The 23,256-nt window shown below is 40.2% G+C and overlaps 1 protein-coding gene across 1 annotated transcript; it reads right to left on the reverse strand.

The window, feature by feature from the left end:
- Positions 1-610: 610 nt before the first annotated feature.
- LOC117443821 (heterogeneous nuclear ribonucleoprotein K-like) lies at positions 611-22,884 on the reverse strand. The gene is given in 16 exon segments (XM_034079653.1): positions 611-1,465; positions 2,537-2,585; positions 2,588-2,705; positions 5,174-5,241; positions 5,366-5,398; positions 6,424-6,439; positions 6,991-7,030; positions 7,273-7,326; positions 9,443-9,768; positions 11,240-11,368; positions 11,723-11,836; positions 12,934-13,006; positions 15,607-15,650; positions 17,274-17,330; positions 18,250-18,347; positions 22,791-22,884. Coding segments are annotated over 16 exon segments (1,317 nt in total). The 5' UTR covers positions 22,858-22,884; the 3' UTR covers positions 611-1,434.
- Positions 22,885-23,256: the final 372 nt, after the last annotated feature.

The raw sequence follows: 23,256 nt of genomic DNA on the forward strand, positions 1-23,256 counted from the left end.
AAAAGTAGAAGTACTCAGGTCTTGTACTTGAGTAAAGTAGAAGTACTCAGATCTTGTACTTGAGTAAAAGTAGAAGTACTCAGATCTTGTACTTGAGTAAAAGTATAAGCACCAGAGTATAGGAATACTCTGTTTCAGTAAAAGTCCTGCATTCAAAATGTTCCTCAAGTAAAAGTAGAAAAGTATTCTCATCTAAATATAGTGAAAGACAGTGAAAGTAGTCGTTGCGCAGATTGGTCCATTTCAGAATAATATATATATATGTTTTATAATGATTGATCATGAAAGTGTTCTCAAAGCTGGTGAAGGTGCAGCTAGTCTGAAGTACTTTGTAGACTGCAGGGTAGCTGGTGGATTTACTCCAGGTGGAAACTAAAGTCTGATTCTACACTTGATTATATTTCACATCCTTCATCTGTGAAGTAACTAAAGTTATTTAATTAATGTAGTGGAGTAAGAGTACACCATGACCTCTGAATATAGTGGAGTAGAAGTAACACAGTAGCACACAATTATAATTCTCAAGTACCTCTAAATCGAACTTAAATACAGTACTCGAGTAAATGCTAGTTACTTCACACCTCCGAGCAGAAAGTAGAGCCACTCTGCAGAACTGTGACAGACTTTATTTACTAAACTCCTGCAGGAGGCAACAGGACAACCAACACGGACGCTGTATGCTCCGAAACACACTTTAAAAACGCTTCAAAATTAAACACACTCATGGATCAAACAGATGAGGTCGAATCACAGCCAGTCACGAGCGGCAGAAAAGACATTTAAAAAAAAGATGACCTAACCTGATTGATGGCGCAATCTCCTTCCAAGAAAGTAGGGCCTATTTAACGGCATGACACTAATGCTTACTTCATGTAAATATATACACACATTTTTGCTTCATCACACTGGCACATGTATCCCAACTTAAAGCAAAAGTAGGACATCTATTTGCGAAATCCCCAAAACCAAAATAGGGCCTCTTTAAGTAGGATTATTTTTCATACCACACAGGAACCAACCAAGCTCTTGCAAGAAGGACATGTCAGACTACTTCAATAAAGCCCCCTCTTACAAAAAAGCACTTTAAAAGTATGCTGAAATGGGAGTAAAAATCAAAGTTTATTTGAACGGTACTTCGCCATTCGGACACCATGCAGCTTCATTTTGAAAGTGTGCTTAAAGGTTTTAAGGAGGGGAAGAAACAAAATGTCTTTACAAAGAGATTACATTCTGCATGCTGCACTGAAATAAAGCAGAAAAACACAGATGAGTTCACTCCACGAGAATCTGCCCGACAGATTTGAGATTCAAAGGAAAATCGTTGTGTTTTGTGAGAAAGAAAGGAGGAGGAGGAGAAGCAGGGGAATGTCGGCTCTGAGGAGGAAACAGTATGGCGGCATGGCTTCACTCTTCTTCTTTATCGCTCTCCTTTTTCTAGAAGAAGCGACCAGAGTACTGCCTCACACTGAAACCAGAAACACATGAAAGTAGGACAACATTAGGAATATTTATTGGAAGAGGAGATCGGACGCTTCACACACACATTTTTATTGTGGAATGATAGCATTTATTTTAAAAAGCATGCCAATAAATAGAAAAGCTTCATGACTGCTTAGACATGTAGAGAGAAGGAGGGGAGAGAAGGAGAGGAGGAGGGGAGGAAGTGTGTCTGAAACATTAAAACACTTTCTGAAAGGCGCTTTGCATTACGTCCAAAAGTCACACACTGATTTCAGATCAGGCTGAAGCTTATGATTGTTTGTGTCGTGGAATTACTTTCTCCATTGTTGTGTTTATAAAAATGTTGACAATTCTATATATAATAATAGTATATATTTCCGTATTATCCCAGAAGAGCAGCAGGTCCTCACATTTAAGAATATAAAATCTCTCGACTGAAAATAAGAAGAATTTTGAAAATGGCAAATATCCGATTCCAGAAATCCATGCACGGATTGAATACATGAATGCATCGTTAGCAGATTAAAACATAACATTTAAACGCTTATAATGTAAAAAAAGATTGTTCTAATGACCAACAGGGGAAGTTTAATTGTTATATTTGTTAATTAAACATTTCAAAACAGAGCCTGATTTATGGAGCATTTTTTATTCCTCAAAATACAAACAGATTATCAAAACTGAAAATGAAACAAGAACATTTAACCTAACAATCCAAATTAACACAGATTTTAATACATAATGCCTATCTTGCAAATACAACATTTTTGAAACCTCAGTAGGAACAATGATTGCCTTTTTATACTAACGATCTGCGGAGGATTGAAGGAGACATCTATATGCTGTACTTGCTCCACCTTGCAGCCTTCCCCTTTCAGACTGACGTGCAGGCCCCAATGTGGCGATGTATTTCTCGTTGTGTGCTTTACTCTGGCTGCAACAGACACTCAAAGCAAATTAAACTATCTTAAAACTGCAACAAAACCCATGTTTACTTCCATGCAGAGCCGACCCAAAGATAGCAGCTCTTTGTGGGTTGGGGGGGGGGAGGGGGGGGGGTCACTGGAGAACGTGCCTGTTCTGCAGCAGGTACTGGGCGTTCTGGATCTGGTCCTGTGTGCCGTGATGGTGATGATCGGTCCTCGGAGCCCCTCGAGTGGCTCATCAATCTTGATGGAGGCTCCGGACTCGTGGCGGATCTGCTTGATCCTCTGGCCCCCCCTTCCGATGATGGAGCCCGCCAGCTGGGGAGCAAACGAGGGTTCAGGGTTCATACACCTTCTCACCAATGACTTCTCCATGACCTTTACCTCATTTTCCACGACCAAAAACATTTCTCAGCGTACCACTGAAAATGGTTTATTTGAACTTGGAACAGGAAATAAGGTCTGAAACATGTCGTGCCCATCTAAGACGAATCCAATAGTAGGCTTAATAGCTTCTACACGCTAAGGGATGGGCAAATGGCGGCCCCCACATGCGGCCCCCCACCCCCTCTTTTTGCGGCCCTCAGATTAATTTATAAACAACGTAATTAATTAAAAAAAAAAACATTTAAAAAAAAAATATTTTTAATTTGTTTTACTTGTAGTTCTGATACCGTCCACTAGACTCCTAGTTACGTCGCGAGCTGCGTACATGATTTCAAATACCGCAAAGTAATCTGTGACGCATATTGTGTGTATTGTGTTTGTTTCCCGGGGAAACGCTCACAAGAAACACCGGCTGTTGTTCTGCCTGCTGTGACATCAAGTTGCCTCTCGTAATTATGCCTTTACAAGTTGTATTTATCATCTGAATTTGGCGAAACAAGTTTAATATTCTTAAAACCAAGACTTTGTTTATTTGAAATCAGATGAAAACAAACTGCCATGTTATCTATGATTACTACGCTTTTCATTCATAATTTCAGCGGGAGGGAGGGGGAGCGGCGCTGAGGAACAGCAGAGTGCGGGCTGACAGGTGTCTGTGTTGACACTCCCCTTATTGTGGAATAAGGGGAATGCAGAGACTGGCTACAAGTGTCTTAGGTTCAAGTTACACAACTATTGTCTGGGTTAGTCTTCATGACTTCATGTGTATGTCATCTTAATGGTTCATCTCAATACACACACATTTTCCGTGCTTTCCAATAGTTTAAAATAGTTGTATTCCACTGTTTAATACCCTGTTCAATACAAACATGCCACTTGTAAAAATGAAATAACATTTCTGTGAACTGATATTTGTTTAGTGGCTTATTAGAGGATGTTCCCTTTGATTGTAAAATGTCAATGAAGATGTCAGACTTAGTATATTTGTTAATAATTACAGACAACACATGGCATTTGTGTGTGTGTGTGTGTGTGTGTGTTCCAAGTGAATCTGCGGCCCCCTGGTGGCCAGTATATCAATGATGTGGCCCCCACCACCATCAAAGTTGCCCATCCCTGCGCTAAAGCAACTCAAATCAGTTAAATGCCATTTTACGTTTCATACGATACAGTATTTATTATCGTTATAGTATCACTATTTCGGCGATTAGATAAAATATAATTATATTTGATGCAACTTTAGTTACATTTCCACGACTTTTCCAGGTTTCGAATGACCGTAGGAAGTAGGAACCCTGAAGCTCTTTATTTACAGCAAGATGTGTGGTTTGTAACGTATAAATAAAGTCGGCATTTTCATAATTGTGCGTTTAAATACAAATATATCAATAGAACACAACTAAACATCCAAAAACTATTTTTTTTAAATTTATTTATCAAAGCAAAAACTAATTTGCATATTATATTTTTTTATTTCATATTTAAATACGGTACGATTTATTATTTTCTGTGTTTGTTAAATGTTTCCCCTATTTTCTATTTCTCTCTTGGTATTTTAATAAATATTGAAATATATTTAAAAAGGAATAACAAATATATTAATAAAAAAATATATATATTCAGTTTCAGTTATATTCCTGGTTCTGCTTTTCGATTCCAGTTATTTTCGGTTCTTCATTTCTAAAACGTGGACGTACTGTGGGCGTTTCTCAATGTCGAGGAAAGCTGCTCGAGAGCCACTATTTCAAGCATACTACCGAGCCCGGCGGACGTCGTAGCGAGAAATTTCGAGGCGGCATATGTGTAGACTCCGGTGTTAAAATCCCCACAATGCTTTGCGCACGGACCAATTTCCCCAAATCTGTGGCGGAAAATGTAAGGCGGGGCCTCTCATATGACGCACACCTGCTCGCCTGTTCCACTCTTCTTTTTCCGAATGCCAGGAAGGATTCTTGCCTCGCTTCTGAAGCAAGTGACTCGGAAGACATGTGCTACCAAGGAAGCGTCCTCGACATTGAGAAACACCCTGTATCTCTCCGATTGCACTGTACAATCTCTTGTAGGTTTTCTTGCCAATATATATATTCCTGGTTCTGCTTTTCGACTCCAGTTATTTTCGGTTCCTGGTTTCAGTACCCAACCCTAGTAATGGCATCTTTATTCATCCGTACGAAGGGTCCACACTACACCAGTGTACTACGATGTGTTTATCCGGCTCGGATTGAGGATAAAACAATCAATGTTTCATGCTTACACTGACTTTTTACAAACAGGAAGTGCATTTCATTCAAACAGGAAGTGCTTTAGACTGACTGCTAATCTGCTGACTGGATATTTTGGCAACAGCATGGTGTTTTTTAACTCCATATTTAACTAAATTAACTTTTTTCGACACTCACGTCTTTTGGGATGGTGACTTGTGTTGTGATGACTGGGCCTCCGATGTCGCTGTACGATCCTCTGCCGCCTGAAATCAGGAGGTAAAGAACATTTCAGGTGGTTCTATCTTTGACTAACGCATGCAACAAGAAGCCCTTTAGGTGAGGGGTCAAGAGAGAAGAGACGTGTATACGTAATCCATCCCCACTCACCAGACTGGAAGTGCTCCCAGGAGGAGTTGTTGTCTTTAGGAGAGGAAACAAGAGAGTGAGAAAGGAAAAGACACCACGGGAGGAAGAGTGATGGAAAACAGGAATACAGAAAACACCTAAAGTGAACCGTTCCATGTGCTCTAAGAATGAGGAAAGTGAGGCACAGGGACCCCCAGGGAGAGATTACATTTATCCAAATTATTATGATGTATTTAAAATCATTTTAAAATATAAAAGAGTTAATAATGTTGTGTTTATTATTTTTAAATGAAAATCCGAAACTGTGTTTTATGGACCCTCAACATGCACCAAAATCACCCTTCTTTCTGTATGTGTGTGTGTGTGTGTGTGTGTGTGTGTGTGTGTGTGTGTGTGTGAGTGAGTAAAGTACCATGATATATTACATTTCCAGCATTTAGTTCAACAAAATAAGCTGATCTGAATAAAAAAGTGATTTTATTATATGATAATCAGAATCTGTGTTTTATTTAGCCTACGTATGCATGCTGTGTGTGTGTGTGTGTATGTGTGTGTATGTGTGTGTGTGCTGTGTGTACATATATGTGTGTGTGCGTGTGTGTGTGTGTGTATGTATGTGCGTGTGTGTGTATGTATGTATGTGCGTGTGTGCGTATGTATGTATGTGCTGTGTGTGTGTGTGTGTGTGTGTATGTGTGTGTGTATGTGTGTGTATGTGTGTGTGTATGTATGGGTGTGTGTGTGTATGTGTGTCTCTGAATTTGAAATGTTAATATATTGCATTACCACTTTTAGCCAATTTAATTTATATCGGTTATCTGATGTTGTTGGAAATTGATTTTAAAACCCGGTATGTTCCTATGTCTCTCGTTGTGTATGTGTGATCGTTAGGGGGTCCCCAGAAGTTCTTCTACCTTCTGAGTGTTCCTTGTCTGAAAAACAATTAGGAAACTGCATTAAAGAAAGATCGTTGAACAAGTGTCCCTGATGAAGTGGACAATACGCAACATGTCTAAAACTAATTATTACCACAATGAAAACAATGACGTGACTTTGATTAAATAATGAATGCCACTCACCATATCCTCCTCCGCCCTGCGCGACCGATGGAAAGGAAACAAGATGAACAAGAAGCAGTTTAACGGACGGCGTAATAAGAGGACATTTTGAAAGTGCTGGTGTTAGCATTAGCTGTGTACAAAATATCGTATTACATTGTAATTATTTCAATCCTATAAATTCAATAAATGCAGTTTTGAATCCCGCCATATTTCCCCCTACATTTTTAGAAATACTTTAAACATTTTCTTAAGTATATGTTCCTGCAGTTCAGCCCTAAAGGACGCCTGTTCAGGTTTTCTTATTCTCAGCTCAAGTTCATTTGTGCTAGCGCCGGTGGATCTCCGGACTACGTACTCAGCTGCTCCGCGGTAACCACGGAGACAACTGTTGCCAGGCAACAAGAGGCCCCGGATCAGTGTGCGAACACACACACACACGGGGGGGGGGGGGGAGCAGCACGGTGACCATGCCTGTGTGTGTGTGTGTGTGTGTGTGTGTGTGTTACACTCATAAAGAGGAATCCCAATCACCTCGTCTGAAACATATTTCACAATAAAAGACATGACACACATTCACACACTCACCATGCTTTCGAAACGGTCTCCTCCTCGGCCTCTTCTGTCACTAAACACACATATAATTATATTATATTAAATGCATTTATACATAAAAAAAAATACATGTTTTAGACCAATTCATTTTACACTGATTTGTTTAGGTATAATACTTATTGCAGGAAGGGACATGCAGACGATGTGATGACCTGGGATCAGTTCAGTGTTTTTTTACCTCTGTATTTTATAAAGGTATATAACATAATATCTCTATCATATCCTGAGTTATTGATAATCCTGCCCAGTCCTCACCTCTGTCTGTCGTCCATGCCGCCGTGATAACTGCTGTGAGAGAATCGGTCCCCCCTGGAAACAAGGACAGCGAAAATGTTGGAAAACTAAAATACAAACTTCCTACGGTGTCTAATCTATGGAGGGCTAAAGCTGCCGCTACAATTGACACATTCAAAATGTACTTTTGAATTAACAAAAAAAAAAGACATGCATAAATAAATTACAATAAATAAGCGGGTTATTGAGAACATTATTAAAACATTAAAACATTTATTTTTTGTTATTTTATTTTATTTGATTAATTCCCTTTTTATTGTTGTTGATTTTTTACTTAAAGGGGACCTATCACGCAAAATGCACTTTGTGATGTCTTCTCTACATCAACATGTGTCCCCGGTGCGTCGGGGAACTCACGCAGCGTCAGGAAATAAACCCTCTCTCTTTTCCTCCGTACCCCAAATCTCTAAAAACGGGGAACAACGGAGCTGATCCAGATTTGCGTCCGATATGACGTAACATCTCAACATTTTTAATATTCCATATTTTAAAGCATCAATCTGATGCATTTTGAGATGCATTTTTTTGCCAATCTGGGGAGAGCTGGAGAAACTTAACAAGTCTTAACTTCAGTCATTGAACAAATTCATCCAGACTAGCTGCACCTTCACCAGCTTTGAGAACACTTTCATGATCAATCATTATAAAACACATCATATATATTATTCTGAAATGGACCAATCTGCACAACGACTACTTTTACTGTCTTTCACTATATTTTGATGAGAATACTTTTCTACTTTCACTTGAGGAACATTTTGAATGCAGGACTTTTACTGTAACAGAGTATTCCTACACTCTGGTACTTCTACTTTTACTCAAGTACAAGATCTGAGTACTTCTACTTTTACTCAAGTACAAGATCTGAGTACTTCTACTTTTACTCAAGTACAAGATCTGAGTGCTTCTACTTTTACTCAAGTACAATATCTATACTTATACCACCTCCGTTTATCGCCTATGAAAAAAAAACTATTAGAAAACGAAGGCTAAAGCTAACGTTAGCAGATAGTGACAATGTATGCTAGCTAGCCAGCTCAACAATAATATTGCAACAGAAAAACGTTTCAGTTCACATCACGCTCTGCCGCTCTGCTCTGAACACCTGAACGGCCCGTTCTAACAGCTGTTCACCAGCGGTCCAGTCTGTGCCACAGTGACTCCGGACCGCACAGTTAATATCCGTAGGTAATGTGGCTGCTGAAGCTAGACCATCATCGCGGAGCAGCAGAGCCGACAGGCAGGAAGACTCGAGCACACAGCTCGCGCTGCATTATAATATATAAAAAAAGAACACCATGCGTATCATGATGGCACATAACAGCTCGCGGCCGCAGATTACTCCGGGTCCCAGACCCCCCCCCATACCCCAAAAATATTTTTATTGCAGATCTACATGAATCACACAAACGACCTATTTTGGATTCAAAACGGCGAATTTCGCCGAAAGGTGAGTGAATCTCATGCCTGCCTTTGAGCTCCAGACTGTTTCAGAGAGAATCCTTGATAATCCATGATATGGCGTTTCATCACGGCAGCATTTAGTTTAGATGGTAGCTGCCGGGTCCCGCATGAGCTCAGACCCCTCCTTTTTTTTTTTAAAGCTTTATCCCCAAATCAGCACTTTAGAAACAGGAAGTGAAACAGAGGGACATGAGGCATGGCTCGGTGATGTTTGGTGTTTGGAGCAAAACACTTAATAGACATGTTTTTTAAAATATTTTCATATATCTGAGAGCTCTGCTATTGCCTAAAGACACCATGATAGGTGACCTTTAACACTTCTAACCACACCACAGTAATCATTGCTTAGGAACTGTTTGTTCCCATTATGTCTTATCATAGTAATTATGTGCCTGGTTTCTAAAAACACACCAGGACTAAATCCTTCGGTACAACTCCCTCAACTCCTCCCCTTTTTTATAAATGTATTGTACATGCCCCGCACCGTGGGACGTTTAACCGTCTCTGATTCTGAAGACCTTCCTTTTAAATAAAGCCCATAGACAGAGAGCTTAGATGTCCCTACGTCTGTCCTCTTGAGTCCGACATTTTATGGTATTTCATAGTTTTTACTGTATTTTATCCATTACTTTTAACCCCTTGTTGACTTTAAAGTGCCTCTCCTCACCCTCCTCTTGGCAGCGGTGGAGGAGGAAGAGGCAGATTTCTCGCTCGGCTCCCTCCTCTTCCTCCTCCTCTGTTCAATGGAGGAGGAGGAGGACCCCGTCGCGGGCTGATGTCATCATAGTCCCGTCTGGAGGAGGGGGGCATCGGCCTGCTGCCTCTGGAGGGGGGAGGCATGTGATCAAAGCCCCCTCGAACCCTCATGGGGAAACCCCCCCCTCCGATTGGTCGCCTGCCTCGCTCCTCGAAAACAACGGTGAAGCCGCCGTAATCGTACGTCTCGTTGTAGAAGTTCGGGTCGTAAGGCTGCGCTCGGCCTTTGATAGGCGCCTGTGGAATAAAAAGGTAAAAGGGAATTATTAAAAATTATATATCTATCTAACTTGTATTTATTTGTTCATTATTTATTTGGTTTGATTATTTCACAACATTTAGTTCTGGAAATGTAATAAAAAATGCGGTAAAAAACAAAAAATATTGTTTATTTAACATTTACTTTATGAGATTTAAAGTTGTCTTTATATAATGCAATGTAATTATATAACTGTTTTAATTATTTAAGCAGTTTCTTCTTCTCGTTTAAATTTATTTTTATAGGAAATGAAAAAACTGTGAAAAACAGCAGTTGTCATATTGACCTCTAAAATGTGCGAATTGACCAATCAGAATCGAGTATTCGACTAACCCATGCAGAGATGTGAAAAGTACACACATCCTTTACTCAAGTAGAAGTTCAGATACTCGTGTTTAAAAATACTCTGGTGAAAGTAGAAGTACTGACTAAACTTCTTTACTCAAGTCAAAGTAAAGAGGCTTTGAAGTGTACTTCAGTAAAAAGTACCCATATCTAGCAGCTGCTTTAAAGAGTACCTGACCTCCCTTTATATTAATAGAACAATAATGTCATTGTTAGCTAATGAATGTTTCCATGCTGAACAACGGCAACATGACAACGTTTCCATTGGTTCTTTAGAGAAGACCAGGAAGTGATGGATACACGGATCGTGTTCCAACCAATAGGCACGCAGTGACTCTAAAGAATAATGACCACGCACCAACACACATTCAGACTAAAGGAACCAGCTGTTTGGGAAATGAGAGAAGTAGAAAGTACAGGTATTTGAGTTCAACATGTAAGAAGTAGAAAGTACAGGTATTTGGGTTCAAAATGTAAGAAGTAGAAAGTACAGGTATTTGAGTTCAACATGTGAGAAGTAGAAAGTACAGGTATTTGTGTTCAACATGTAAGAAGTAGAAAGTACAGGTATTTGTGTTCAACATGTGAGAAGTAGAAAGTACAGGTATTTGAGTTCAACATGTAAGAAGTAGAAAGTACAGGTATTTGGGTTCAAAATGTAAGAAGTAGAAAGTACAGGTATTTGAGTTCAACATGTGAGAAGTAGAAAGTACAGGTATTTGTGTTCAACATGTAAGAAGTAGAAAGTACAGGTATTTGTGTTCAACATGTGAGAAGTAGAAAGTACAGGTATTTGAGTTCAACATGTAAGAAGTAGAAAGTACAGGTATTTGAGTTCAACATGTAAGAAGTAGAAAGTACAGGTATTTGAGTTCAACATGTAAGAAGTAGAAAGTACAGGTATTTGGGTTCAAAATGTAAGAAGTAGAAAGTACAGGTATTTGGGTTCAAAATGTAAGAAGTCAAAGTAAAAAGTCATCAGAAGAATAAGTAATGGAGTAAAGTACTGATACCAGAGAAATATACTTAAGTACAATCACGAAGTATTTGTACTCCACTACTTCCCTCCTCTGAAGCCATGTAATAAAGTAAATTAAGACTGACCTCGGCCACCAGCTCCAGGATAACTTTTATACACTCGACGACTCGCTCTGGTTTCCCTCCGACCAAAACCACTCTGTCGGTGGAGTGAGGACAGCATTCCTGGAACAGCTTGATGGTGGTCTGGGTGTTCTGGGCAGGAAACAGGAACATATTAAACCAATTAAATCCACTTTGATAACTCTGCTACTAATCTATGGAAGGACAATGCTGCCATTGCAATAAATAATGACACTAAAATATGCATACATGAAATGTGCCAGACAAACATTTCCGTATTTAATTATATTTAGTTTACATTTTATTTTTACATTTTCAGCATTATTGCATTTATATATTGTTTGGGCAGCTTTAGTCCTCCATACTGAACTAACCAATAATGGCAGGTAAAAAGTAGTGTTTTCATACATGTATTTAACGGCATTGTTAAAAACAAACTCGATTATTTTAACAATTAATCTCCTGTTAATCTGGCCTCTGTCCTACCTCTCTCAGCTCCTTAATCTTGGCTCCTTTCACCCCGATGATCCCTCCCGCCAGGCTCTGGTGGATCAGCAGGCGAAGCTCCGAGTCAAAATCTGTCCCACTGTAATGCTGGTACTAAAAAAAAAAAAACACAAAGCAACATCAGAGTGGTCCGTATTGGCCACTCCCAATTTCTATTAAAGGGGTTATTCTGCTAATTTCAGGTGTGTATCAGTATGTAGTGTCTCTACTTTAAAGAGTCCTCTCCTGCTGATGTTCAGGTGTATATCAGTATGTAGAGTCTCTACTTTAAAGAGTCCTCTCCTGCTGATGTTCAGGTGTATATCAGTATGTAGTGTCTCTACTTTAAAGAGTCCTCTCCTGCTGATGTTCAGGTGTATATCAGTATGTAGTGTCTCTACTTTAAAGAGTCCTCTCCTGCTGATGTTCAGGTGTATATCAGTATGTAGTGTCTCTACTTTAAAGAGTCCTCTCCTGCTGATGTTCAGGTGTATATCAGTATGTAGTGTCTCTACTTCAAAGAGTCCTCTCCTGCTGATGTTCAAGTGTATATCAGTATGTAGTGTCTCTACTTCAAAGAGTCCTCTCCTGCTGATGTTCAGGTGTATATCAGTATGTAGTGTCTCTACTTCAAAGAGTCCTCTCCTGCTGATGTTCAAGTGTATATCAGTATGTAGTGTCTCTACTTTAAAGAGTCCTCTCCTGCTGATGTTCAGGTGTATATCAGTATGTAGAGTCTCTACTTTAAAGAGTCCTCTCCTGCTGATGTTCAGGTGTATATCAGTATGTAGAGTCTCTACTTTAAAGAGTCCTCTCCTGCTGATGTTCAGGTGTATATCAACATGTAGTGTCTCTACATGTCTCCAAGCTTTAATGTTCAAAATGCTCTTTATTCTTCTCATACTGCCTGTGCTGCAGCACCTCTTTTCACCCTCTGTCTGAAACCAGAGCCCAGTCTGCTCTGATTGGTTAGCTGGCCGGCTCTGTTGTGATTGGTCAACCGCTTAGAGATGTCCCGCCCCTTAGCCTATCATGTACAATGTGTTGGAGAGCTAGCCAATAGGAGCGCGATTGTAACATACTGTCCCAATGTTTCAGAACTTTGGGATTTTAGCCTTTGCAGACCATTTACATGCACAAAGACCTATACTACAGGGAAAGGCAAAACCCCCAAAATAGCAGAATAGCGCGTCTTAAACTCGTTGACTTACCTCCTCTAGAGTAGGGATGATTTTCAGAAGAATGTCTCCGATCGTGTCGATGCTGGCGTTCACGCTCAGGATTCTGTCAGGAACAATGTCGGCCGAAACGAATCAAGGCATTATAGGATGTAAAGAAGAACAATTGACATGCACTCAATATAAGAACATTTTGGGAGAAGGAGGGGGGGGGGGGGGGGGAACGTGGCCACAAAAAGTCGGGAGGGAAAAAGAGAGAGAAAGAGGGGGGTCTTCTATAACAATCCCACCACAAGGAAGTTGGGGAATCAAACAAAAGCTTTTGAAATCACGATTTCACCACCAGCACGTCTTCTTATATTGATCAGGGGTTGGGGGTGGGGGGGTCAGAAGAAGAGTAAAAGAGCAGAGGGGTGTAGTTTGGGGTCGGAGGAGGGTATGGAGCTCTGATCGGATGTTTCCTGGGAGAAATTTGACATAAGGGAAGCAGCACAATGATATAAAGAAGAAGACATTAATAATGAGTGACAGAAAAGTGGGCGGAGCCTCTCGCAGAAATCATTGACAGTGATGTTGACAACATTGGGGGAGAAAGGGGGGAGGAAGTGGGCAAAGTGGGCCACAGAGGACAGAGCGAGAGTTTCTACAAGTTTATGGTGAAATAAAAACATCACTGGAAGGGACATTTGTGACGCTAACTAACATGATGCTAACTCTCAGTAGGTAGTTTGTTGTAGGGCTGCACGATATAGGAAGGACACTTTTTTTCTGCGATAAAAAAACAATGCAGTACTGTCGCCCTAAAGATTGTAGGCTAGATTAAAACTCATCGATCTGTGAAAGCGGTACTAAAAGCTTATTTTTACTTAAATCATAAGAAAATGTTGTGATGGTTATATTGGGTAATACCACAGTAGAATCATCGTGAATGCAGGATCTTTCTCATAAAGTATTTGCAAATATTTTTGAATCTTGCATTGTATACATCCACGATTACAAGCGTGCAGACTTTTTTTCACTGTGTTCATTAGCTATGCTTGTTAGCGTGTAACTGCAAAACCAAAGAAAGGCTTCTAATGCTACTGTGTCCGTGTGCATTAGATAGTGAAATTAATATTCTACATAATGATATTTATTTCTGATCTATTAAGTCTGACAAGCAACACATTTTCAATAGGACATTTAAAAAAAATATTATCACACAGCGAAGTTGAATACCGGATTGTTATTGGTCAATTTTAGAGGTTAATACTCAATAACAGACCGATGCTAAGGATAACAGACCGATGCTAAGGATAACAGACCGTTACTAAGGATAACAGACCGTTACTAAGGATAACAGACCAATGCTAAGGATAACAGACCGTTACTTAGGATAACAGACCAATGCTAAGGATAACAGACCATTACTAAGGATAACAGACCGTTACTAAGGATAACAGACCAATGCTAAGGATAACAGACCGTTACTACGGATAACAGACCAATGCTAAGGATAACAGACCAATGCTAAGGATAACAGACCGTTACTAAGGATAACAGACCGATGCTAAGGATAACAGACCGTTACTAAGGATAACAGACCAATGCTAAAGATAACAGACCGATGCTAAGGATAACAGACCGATGCTAAGGATAACAGACCGTTACTAAGGATAACAGACCGTTACTAAGGATAACAGACCAATGCTAAGGATAACAGACCATTACTAAGGATAACAGACCAATGCTAAGGATAACAGACTGTTACTAAGGATAACAGACCGTTGCTAAGGATAACAGACTGTTACTAAGGACAACAGAACGTTACTAAGAATAACAGAATGTTACTAAGGATAACAGACCGTTGCTAAGAATAACAGACCGTTGCTAAGGACAACAGACCGTTGCTAAGGACAACAGACCGTTGCTAAGGATAACAGACCGTTGCTAAGGATAGCAGACCGTTGCTAAGGATAACAGACCGTTGCTAAGGATAACAGACCGTTGCTAAGGATAACAGACCGTTGCTAAGGATAACAGACCGTTGCTAAGGATAACAGACCGTTGCTAAGGATAACAGACCGTTGTTAAGGATAACAGACCGTTGCTCAGGAGGATCAAGTGACTATTTACAGTCATATAAATCAGCAGGTCAATTTAACGTCAGCTGTGGATATTAATGGCCGCCTCGCTGCACATTATCCCTTACTTATTACAAGGTGGAGTGGAATACTCTATTCTGATTGGTCAATGTGGACTTCTCAGAGGTTGTTAATACTCAATAACACACCGCTACTAAGCATAATAATGAGGGAGAGAAGGAAAGAGGTTAAAAGACAGAGCGCTGGACGTCAGATCAATTCCTTACTTATTGATTAATCGTGAAATAGTTGCATAAATAAGTCATGGAAAAACGTGTAGCATGATGTGTTTGAGTACATTTTCTGATGCGATATATTGTGCAGCCCTGGTTGGTCGTCGGTGATTCTCTGCATGGTTAATAAACAAAGTCAAACTCAATGAAGATGCTTAATGATGGACAGAGAAATCAAAAGGAAAAACAACACACGTCTCTTACAAAGTGAAGAAAGGGGGGTAGTTTAGGGGTAAGGAATGGGGGAAGTAAACCGTCATGTGTATAAAATATGAAACAGAAGTTATCAAAAGACATGTTTTTTTTCTCTGTTCTAATCAGGCAGTGAGGCAATAACTGGTGGGACATACCGCTCTGGGCCACTGCTGTCTGGGACTGAAACACTGGCATTGAACTGCAGGTGGAGGTGGAGGAGGAGGTGGAGGTTGTGGTGGTGGTTGTGGTGGAGGAGGTTGGCATTGGGCGGGGGTTTTCAATCACATTTAGGGGCACGGTTTATGGGCGGGGCCAACGTCAGTGGGTGGGGCATGTCGATCCAGTACATGGACAACGGAGAGGAAGGTTGGCCGAAAATAAAAGCAAAACAAAAAAAGTACAGGAGAAGGAGGGGGAAGAGGGGGAGAAGGAATACATTTTTAATTGAATACAAGCTTTATTTTGTGTCCCAATAGTGAAAAACTGTGGTGAGTGAAGAAGGAACAGGAAGTGTGACACGATTGGACACGATTTAAACAACAGTTTGGAGATTTAAAGCCCTGAGACTCAGGCTTTGAGGAACCTTCGAAGGGAACTGGATCACAAGAGGACTGGGAACAAATGAGCCTGCTAGTTTTTTATCATTAGAGCGGAAATAATACTCACTTTTAGGTGTATATCAGTATGTGGTGTCTCTACTTTAAAGAGTTCTCTCCTGCTGATGTTCAGGTGTATATCAGTATGTAGTGTCTCTACTTTAAAGAGTCCTCTCCTGCTGATGTTCAGGTGTATATCAGTATGTAGTGTCTCTACTTTAAAGAGTCCTCTCCTGCTGATGTTCAGGTGTATATCAGTATGTAGTGTCTCTACTTTAAAGAGTCCTCTCCTGCTGATGTTCAGGTGTATATCAGTATGTAGTGTCTCTACTTTAAAGAGTCCTCTCCTGCTGATGCTCAGGTGTATATCAGTGTGTAGTGTCTCTACTTTAAAGAGTCCTCTCCTGCTGATGTTCAGGTGTATATCAGTATGTAGTGTCTCTACTTTAAAGAGTCCTCTCCTGCTGATGTTCAGGTGTATATCAGTATGTAGTGTCTCTACTTTAAAGAGTCCTCTCCTGCTGATGTTCAGGTGTATATCAGTATGTAGTGTCTCTACTTTAAAGAGTCCTCTCCTGCTGATGTTCAGGTGTATATCAGCATGTAGTGTCTCTACTTTAAAGAGTCCTCTCCTGCTGATGTTCAGGTGTGTATCAGTATGTAGTGTCTCTACTTTAAAGAGTTCTCTCCTGCTGATGTTCAGGTGTATATCAGTATGTAGTGTCTCTACTTTAAAGAGTCCTCTCCTGCAGATGTCCAGGTGTATATCAGTATGTAGTGTCTCTACTTTAAAGAGTCCTCTCCTGCTGATGTTCAGGTATCAGTATGTTGTGTCTCTACTGTGACACGTCTTTATTGTTCTCATACTGCCTGTGCCGCAGCACCTCTTTTCACCCTCTGTCTGAAACCAGAGCCAAGTCTGCTCTGATTGGTCTGTTGTGATTGGTCGACCGCTTAGAGATGTCCCTTAGCCTATCACGTACAATGTGTTGGAGCGCTAGCCAATAGGAGCACAAGTGTTCCTTAGTGATGTCACGTGTTGGATTTCAGGCTTTGCAGACTATTTACATGTGTACCTATAGGACACACTACGGGGAAGGGAGAACCCCAAAAAAGCCTAATACGGCCTCTTTAAATGGAATTTAGGTCTGGATTATATTAATGTAGTCTTTTAAATTTGCTCCTCAGCAGCAAAATATTTTTCTGAACATCATCCGTCTACTCACGTCAGTGCGCAGGGCTTTTATGTTCTTGCCACCCTTTCCGATAACAGCACCAGCATTCTGTAGGCGAAAAGAAACTGTTTTCAGATTGTGACACACACACACACACACACACACACACACACACACACACACACACACACACACACACACACACACACACACACACACACACACACACACACACACACACACACACACACACACACACACACACACACACACACACACACACACACACACACACACACACACACACACACACACACACACACACACACACACACATATCCTAACCTTAACCAAGTCTTCACCCTAAAATTAATGACTCCCCTCGTGGGGACCTCCATTTTGTCCCCATAAGGGAGGCGAGTCCCCACACGTGACTGTGTAAACAGATGTAGGTCCCCACAAGTATAGTAATACTAGGACACACACACACACATATATTTGGTGTGTCAGATCTTCAGCGTTAATGAAGAACACACGAGTATTTTATTTATTGTGGGGGAAATAGGGTTTTTCTAACTGATGCTAAATTTGAGAATGAAATTAAATCAAACATTAAAACTATTTGAGTCAAGATAGTTGGACAAACATAAGAAGTTAAATAGGATTTTAGAAGTAAATTAGTGCTAGATAGATAAGTAGGACTCTTTGTAGGCCTACATACAAAGAATAGAATATTTTCTCATTGATTCTTCTCTCATATCAAATCAAGTTTTATTTATATAGCACTTTTTTTTTTTTTAACCGATTTTTGGTCGAGCCAAAGTGCTGATATATGAACATACAATTACTTTCCCATTAAATAAAATGTGTGTGTACGATGCCAACTACAGTTCTTAGAAAGAAAACAGTCACAAATTGGGAACAGGCAAAGAAAAGGCCAATCAGAGCCTCTCTACTTTGATCAATGGAGGAAAACAGTCCAACACATATCCATATATATCGAAGTGTACATGTTGACGGTGTTTACTTTGCTCTGCAGAAGAACTCGTAGCTCCACCATCTCGTCTGCGTTGCGAGAACGTTTGAAGACGTGCTCTTCCTCCATGTCGTCCGCTGGCCGTTTACCTGCGAGGGAACACAGCTCAGGTGAGTCCGTATCGAGGGGTTCATCATTAACAAACGGACGAATACCGTCAACGACACTCTGTAGACTTCGACCATTTCCAAATGTGGCACGAAGAAATAGGGCTGCACGGTTTGGAGCCAATATTCCGATTATTTTGACCGTTGTTGCAGACTCTGTATATAGACTACTCTGCACTGTTTCTATTATATTTTATTTTATTTACTTGCACTATTTTATCTGTTTTATTGTGCTGCTCTGTTGGAGGAGTCTGTGACCTCAGATTTTCATTGTCATGTCTACACTGTAGCTATATATACACACATGACATTAAAAGCCTTGAGACTTGAATTGCAATATTATTTTGGATTTTAGAGCGAATTACTACATCTGAAACATCCGTCACATTACCACTAATAAGTATGTGTGACTATCGAAATCAGTCGGAAGTCGCAACGGCTCATTTCAAAATAAACGTGGATTTACGTAAAAAACTATTTTTCGGGTGTTTTGTTTGATTTTAAACAAACAAAGTCTTGGCTTTCAGAATATGAAACTTTTATTTCCAAAATCACGATAAATACATTCTTTAAGCTCGTGAAGGGACGACGACAGCTCTCACTCGCACTCTGCTGTTCCGCAGCGCCGCCCCTCCGGCTGACATTATGAATGTACGCGTATAGTAATCATAGATAACACGGCAGGGTCCGTTACAGTTTGTTTTCATCTGGTTTCAATTAAACAAAGTCTTGGCTTTCAGAATATTAAACTTGTTTCGGCAAATTCAGAAGATAAATACGACTTTGAAGCTTCGGCATAATTACAAGCGGAGAACGGAGTAACTTGACGTCACAGCAGGCAGAACAACAGCCGGTGTTTCTCGTGAGAGTTTTCCCCGGGAAACAAACACGATACACACCAACGCAAAAATACACAAACACACACACACGTATACACACACACTCGCGAGCTTCCCCTCCAAACGAAAATATCTTCCCTCCGTAGTATTTTGATCATTTGCTAATAACCAATCAGATCGATGGATTCCAGAGAAGAGAAACTTTGAAGGCCTTTCTCTCAAAGTGATGACTCGGTGATAGTCGTTATATAATGTGACATATTTCGATTAATATTTGGAGGAAAACAACAACATGATATCATGAGAAAGCTAGGAGTCTCCTCTTTCCAGCAGCGTGTACAACTCAAGATGTGTCTTCGGGTCAATGCGACTGACTTCGATGGAGCAGGTCACACATGCTCTTAAAGAGAATCTGTTATAAAGTCTGCAGAATACTGATTTCTCTGCAGCTCCAACATATTTTCACACATTTTGCATTTACCAAATATCGCACCTACTGTGATATGAATATTGCACTAATTTATAAAAAAAAAATCTTTGATTCTTTAAACCATGTTATCTTATTTTCTAAAAACAAAATCTATAAGTTTATAAAAGCTACTTATAAAGGAATACAGCGCTAAAATATTTTAAAAGGATGCCTGAGTAACCAAATTATAACGAGCCAAATCCACTGAAGGGTTAATAGTGAGCAAACGTCCCCCTGTGGTTTGTCTTTAAATATGAGATACGATAGGAGGTGCTCTCTTCATCCCAAATTAGGAAATGTTTGCTTTGCAGCGGCATTAAAAACAAAATAGAAATTAAAGAGTTCAAATAAACAATACTAGAATTTAAACATCTCAAAATAGAATTAAAGCAGTATTAAATTCTCTCTCTCTCTCTCTCTCTCTCTCTCTCTCTCTCTCTCTCTCTCTGAGAAAAGTGTCATGTATTCTACGTCATGTGATCGGCTCTAGCGATCGGGAATATCGGCCGATCGCGAGATAATATTTATCTATTAATGTCATCGTGTACTTGTATTTCTTCTTCTAACCTTTCTTGCATGTAATGATGTGTTTAAAAGTTATCAAAAATAAATGAACATGGAGAGTTCCAGGTCTACAGTTTGTTCTGCCCAAATACTGGGTTTCATACGGGAGCCAACTCCATCCTGGAGTGTTAATAAATAATAACGAGCCAAATCCACTGAAGGGTTAATCGTGAGAAATCTCCCTCTTTGGCGTCTTATGTATTTATTGTTATGATATATTTACGTCATTGTGTACTTGTACGACTTCTTTTGTTTTGCAGAAAGAACATTTAATTAAAAAATACGTTGGAATCACATAAAAAAAGTTATCAAAATAAATGAACACGGAGAGTTCCAGGTCTACAGTTTGTTCTGCCCAAATACTGGGTTTCATACGGGAGCCAACTCCGTCCTGGAACACGTCCGGCACCACGATGTCCGCTTCCTGGATGAAAAAGCGTGCAGATCAGACGAACAGCAGTGTGCTGGACAGGAGGCACCCTCCACCATCTGACATGTCCACATGCTACGTAGCGTTAGCCAGGAATTCTCTTTTTGCCTCCTTTCAAAATGGACTAATGATCAGGTGCCGTGTTCAAACCTGGATATGGATATTGGTCTTTTTTTTATATATATATATATATATAAATAATAATAATATGAGATAAGATAGGAGGTGCTCTATTCAGCCCAAATTAGGAAATGTTTGCGTTGCAGCGGCATTAAAAACAACAAAGCAAAAAGAAATTAAAGAGGTCAAATAAACAATACTAGAATTTAAACATCTCAAAATAGAATTAAAGCAGTATTAAATAAACAGTAGACCGTGAAGATAAAAAATATCTATCAACTCTGACAATAAAACACTATTGATATATATTTTTATACGGGATGCTCCGATCGCCGAAATTAGTATCGGCTGATCCGATCGAGTGGGCGGGGCCTATGGGTCTCTCTCTCTCTCAAATGGACGAATGATCAGGTGCCGTGTTCAAACCTGGATATGGAACACCAGCTAAAGACACATCCTTTTAGACGGTTTCCTTTATTGTATAGGTCTTAAAGGTTTTTATCTTATTTTATTCATCTAACATTCTTCAATAGCAATTATTTTTTCCGTTGGTCTTTTTTTCCTTAAAGATCCCATGTCATGCTTTCCGGTTCTCACCCGTCCCCTTGTTGCTATGAAGCTTGTTCTGCATGTGAACGGTCTGCAGAGTCACAACCCTCAAAGTGCACCCTGTAGCGAGTAAAGCTCTAACACAGAGAAGACCTGTCTGCTGCCCCAGAACGCCTCGTTGGACATTTCTCTTTCTCCATTGTTTCTTCCGGGAACCTCGTGACCGGAACCAAAATGGACCAATCCGCGGAGCTCCTCACACACCAGGACCTTTAGCGTACATTTTCAACTAGCAGGGTCGTCCCATTTGTAAGGGAAACTTCCGTAGCGACGGGGAGTCAGGACTCGGAGAGACACGAGGAGAGTTGGAGCTTTGATGTCAAACACCGACGGGTTTATTTAGGAGTATCGGCCGGAGAATTCACATCACAAGTCCAAGAGCCAGAGGTCCTGACTTCACCGTGGAGTTGCCACGTCACATCTGAAGAACGCTACCCCAGACCCGTGTGTTTAGCTCAGAGAGAATCATCAACACGCTGCATAACAGATAGAAGCATAACACCTCTATCAGCTGACGCCAACAGGCGGGAACACGGAGACAAAACAGTGAGAGCAGCAGCCAAGGCTACAGGTGCGTGTGCTCAGTCAGGACGGAACTGATACACTGGGTGAAAGTTATGGGCCTTGGAAGATATTTCCCCACACCATCGACTTGCATAGAGCTCCCTGAACGCTGGTAATAGACGAGTTGGGATGGCGGAGGAATTTTCTCTCCGCAGACCCGTTCTCACAGCGTTAGAAACCTTTTTCTTTCTCGATATCAAGCCACACTTATTGGTTTTACTTCGGCTGTGAGTGTTCGTGTGCTCAGGATGAGTTTCGCGCTGTGTCGCAGACCCGGAAACCACGCCAGTGAGCAGCGAGCCTCGCAACGTCCCGACCAATCAGAGCACACTGGGCTCACGGGGGGGGGGGGGGGGCCTCAACAATGGAATTATGATCAGTGGAAATGACCTTTAATCGTTTAACCTTTATTGGAATGATGGCATTTTTATTACTATTATCTTTTTATTCCTGTTGTACCTATGTGTTCACTTTGCTTTATCGGGTTTCATATTGTTGCATCGACTCAGTCGTCTTGTCTGTCGGACAGAAACCATTATTTATTTATGTTATTATATTTTTATTATCATACCTTTTACCACCTTGTGTCTATTAACCCTTAACATATATACATATTGTGCTGCATGTACCTGTAACGTTCTTAACGAGGGGAGTTTTTTGTTTGTTTTTAACTCGTGATGCGTCAGCACTTTGAGCTGCATGTGTTGAAAAGTGCTGTATAAATAAAGCTTTATTATTATTATTATAACACCACAGAGGAGTCATTCATGCACGAGATAATTCATGCAGTGTAAATGATGGTCTATATTAAAGGACGTGCTGGATCGTACCATTTGTGTCAGTGTTGCTGAATGAGTTGTCTTCCTCCTCGTCCATTTTCACCTCCATTTTCTCCATTGTTTGGCAGTGGAATGGAAACAGGCTCCTCTACGTGGATCTGCAACAACAACACATATATATATCATTTAAAAGAAAGGTGGTAAAAGCCTGGCTACATGTATACACACACGGGCATAGACTTGTATTCTAATAATACATAAATAACAATAAGTCTCCAGCGTGTTTTATATAAATAGTTGTGGTTTAGTTACAAATAAAAAAGGTATACTTTTAATTTGGTTGTCCGAAATCTAAAAGGTGATACAGGAAAACACAAATTCAGTGCCAGAGTTCTTTCTAAAAATAGCTTCTAAATATAGCTTTTTAAGATGTTTTTTTAATGTCCTTGAAACCTTTTAATGGAAGTGTTTCCATTGCAGATTAACATTAAACATATCAGTGTGTTGATATTGTGTA

The sequence above is a fragment of the Pseudochaenichthys georgianus genome, unplaced genomic scaffold, assembly GCF_902827115.2.
Source record: "Pseudochaenichthys georgianus unplaced genomic scaffold, fPseGeo1.2 scaffold_683_arrow_ctg1, whole genome shotgun sequence".
NCBI classification, from domain to species: domain Eukaryota; kingdom Metazoa; phylum Chordata; class Actinopteri; order Perciformes; family Channichthyidae; genus Pseudochaenichthys; species Pseudochaenichthys georgianus.